Here is a 3,235-nt window from a genome sequence, read left to right on the forward strand (position 1 = left end):
CCATATCGGGAAGTTCGTATCGGAAGTTCGTACTGGGAAGTTCGTATCGGGCAGTCCTTGGCTCAGGAGATAACAATGTTGGCATTACATGGCTTCGACGTGTATGGTCTGGAGATATCTGCGGCCGGAGTGTCCTCTGCCCAGAGTTACGCGTGTAATGAACTGCAAAAGCCGCAGAAATACAATTTCGGGGAACGGAAGAGCGGTTCAACAGCTCCAGGTAGTGTCACTTTCATTCAAGGTGATTTTTTCAAGTCAGATTGGGAACACAAAGCACTGGAAGGGGGAGAAATTCAGTTTGATCTAATCTATGATTATACGGTCAGTACCTGAATATCGCTTTTTCTGAGATAAACGGAACCTGACTTCGCACAGTTTCTCTGCGCCCTGCATCTCGATATGCGCCAGCAATGGTCTAAGCGCATGGAGGGGCTTATACGGTGTGATGGCTATTTGGTTTGTCTTGAGTTCCCGTTATACAAGGATAAAGCGCTTCCTGGTCCCCCCTGGGGCTTACAGGGCGTACACTGGGATCTACTAGCGCGAGGTGGCAATGGTATTGACAATATCGATATGGCACCCGAAATCACACAGGAGTGCCAGCTTGGCGGTCAGTTCAAGAGGGTACTGTATATAAAGCCGGCTCGCTCGTATGAGAGTGGGCAAGGGACAGACATGCTGAGTGTTTACGCACTGAAGTAGCCAACGCATGGCTGATTGTACCTAGTGGGGCTAGAACTTTGAAAGACTACTCTAGTCGAACATACGTAGCAATAACATATCCTGTTTAAGATTAGCATTTTGACCATAATTGGGAATATTGTCCTAGATACTGGATATATCGGTTTTAGGAGACCACCTGGGTATCAGTAGGTTAACCAATTGCCTCAGTAACTATATTATACTACTTTCCAGCAGAATAACAGGGCCCTCTTCTTCCAAATAGTTCTATGATGTGTGTCACGGTGCTTGACCGCTCGTACACGTTGTTACCTCCTGAAATCAGGGAACTTTCCGGATTGTCACTTCCTGAGCCAAGGAACTTCCCGGTATAGAGAAACCTTCCTGGACGCATTCCTGCCTGAGGCGGAGCCTCGGGCAGTACATAGAGGCCCTAGATCCTCGCTCCTAGATAGCCTTTCCTCTCTCCATGGGAAAATTCCTTGACTACGAGTCATAATAAACAAACTTGTTTTTTTCTAAGCTCCTTTGTAGACCGCCACACACGTGACTACTGTTTGTTTACACTCCATGTTGAATTCTACTGCTCCGCACGAATTTTCGAACTGTTCGAAGTTCGCGAATTTCAACGAATCGAATCGAATTCGAACCTTAGATTTTGGGCTTCGAATCTATGGGCGATTCGATTCGTCAAAATTCGCGAATTTGAACAGGTTCGCGAACTAATATCTAGTATTCAAGTAGGGATTGCTCATGCGGATAGCTATAACCTCAATAACCCTGGCCACTGCATCCATTGGATTCGCACAAAGAGTGTTCTAGGTACAGTTCATAAATTTTATTCTACGCTATAAAAACTATAACTATTAAACTATTCAGACTTCTAACGTTCAGCATCTTTCAGCCTTAATAATGTCCCAAAAGTCTTGCCTTTTATAGAGAAACGTCAAATTCCCAGTATATCTCTCCTATTATTAAATAATCTCTTGATATCTACCTCTGCTGCTGGTATAGCAAGATGATCTTAGGCTACCTTAGTTATAAAGTAAATTTAAGTCTGTTAGCCTTTTACCAGTTCAGTATAAACTCATTTTGGTTTTAGTTTCTTTCGAAACCAGTGCTGATTGTAGGAGTATCAAAATATTGGTCAATATCAGATTCAGTAACGTTATACTGTATAGACTGAAAGGTTTCTAGAAATCGATATTTGAAGCTCTTCCAATTAGTGCTTAGAGTAGTCAATACAGGCTGTTTTAAGATAAGATATATTTTCTTTAGGAATGCCTTGATTTAGCTAATAATCTTCTCTCTATCTAGTAGCATTTTGAGTTACTTAGTCTTGATTCGAGCGTCCGGAACGTTTGCAATATAGTATTTAACTATAGATAGTCAGGTACTGCCTGACTTGGTTTACTGCCTTCCCAATGAGGATTTTATACAAAAAGTTCGCGAACATCGAATCGAATTCGAATTGGTCATAAATTCGAATTCGTACGAATCGATATTTTCAATAGTAATTCGAATCGAATCGAATCAGGCAAAAGTTCGATTCGATTCGATTCGTGCGGAGCGGTATTGAATTCTGCCCTGTTATAGCATTTCGAGATACGTCTTGTCTATAGTTGAGATAGCCTAACTGCAGTAGTTGTTGTCAATTCCTAATATATCCTGTTCCTAGGCCTGCACCCTGACAATGTTTGGGTATGCAGGGAACCAAAGCTAGGGCATAAGCATGCCATCGAGCTGCTTGACACCCTCCAAAGGCTTCAGATAGGCGACGCGACGCTTAGTATACACTTCATAATCGATTTCCCCTCCCAAATCAGGATCGTCCAGAGAACCTGCCTTAATCGAGAGCTTGTCAGGCATTAGATCAGGCTCGCCGTAGATGCCAGATCCACAGGTACCACAGAAGAACGTATGATAGGTCTTGGTGGAGTCCGCAGTGTAAGGGTATGTTTTAGGTTCACCTCCATTGAAATATATTTGTCAGATGATCGGCCTTCGCACAAGTCAATCTCAAGAGCTTACCTTTGACCAGTTTGAACGATTCCCGAGGAATGATCACATTGGTGGTGGATGATCCTCCAGTCCACTGCATAACTATTAGGTCTCCCGAAAAGCTTGCATTCGCCCATATAGACATACTCTCTGGCAGTTGCGGCAATGGCAAACGGCTTTGACATCAGGCTTATTGACTATATCTCAAGGTCAGAATCCGCGAAGGAAGCATGGTGAGATTAAACAAGGCGACCAGCTTTTCATACCATCAGCCTGGTACCGAATGGCACCACACATGCAGCTTCCAGTGAGAACCATGGTGATGATGAGGACCTTGGAGGAATTGATTGATTAATTTCACGGATCTAACCGAACTGATTAATTGAACGATTGACACCTTGAAGGGGAAACTTCACCAGGCTTTATATAGGTTCAGGTCGGTAGCTAGAGCAGCGATAATTGCGGGTTATTTCTAATCAGGCTGCGAAACACGATTCTAGAGGCATGTTCTCGGTGATTGATCTCGGTGATTGATCTCGGACATACCATTGTC

The 3,235-nt window shown here is 43.5% G+C and overlaps 2 protein-coding genes across 2 annotated transcripts; one reads left to right on the forward strand and one right to left on the reverse strand.

Moving 5' to 3' along the window:
- Window positions 1-75: 75 nt before the first annotated feature.
- On the forward strand, window positions 76-702 carry KD926_005701 (uncharacterized protein; the record flags this gene model as incomplete). The annotated part of the gene is made up of 2 exons (XM_053095611.1): window positions 76-321; window positions 376-702. The coding sequence occupies 2 exons, from the start codon at window positions 76-78 to the stop codon at window positions 700-702; spliced, it is 573 nt and encodes a 190-aa protein (XP_052949737.1).
- A 1,698-nt stretch (window positions 703-2,400) lies between these two features.
- KD926_005702 (GFA family protein) lies at window positions 2,401-3,000 on the reverse strand (the record flags this gene model as incomplete). Its single annotated transcript, XM_053095613.1, has 4 exons — window positions 2,401-2,651; window positions 2,713-2,776; window positions 2,830-2,879; window positions 2,949-3,000. 4 exons carry the CDS (start codon window positions 2,998-3,000, stop codon window positions 2,401-2,403), a joined length of 417 nt encoding a protein of 138 aa, XP_052949738.1.
- Window positions 3,001-3,235: the final 235 nt, after the last annotated feature.

Source organism: Aspergillus affinis (genome assembly GCF_023601865.1).
Source record: "Aspergillus affinis strain CMG 70 chromosome Unknown NODE_296_length_4815_cov_85_129591, whole genome shotgun sequence".
Classification (NCBI taxonomy): Eukaryota; Fungi; Ascomycota; class Eurotiomycetes; order Eurotiales; family Aspergillaceae; genus Aspergillus; species Aspergillus affinis.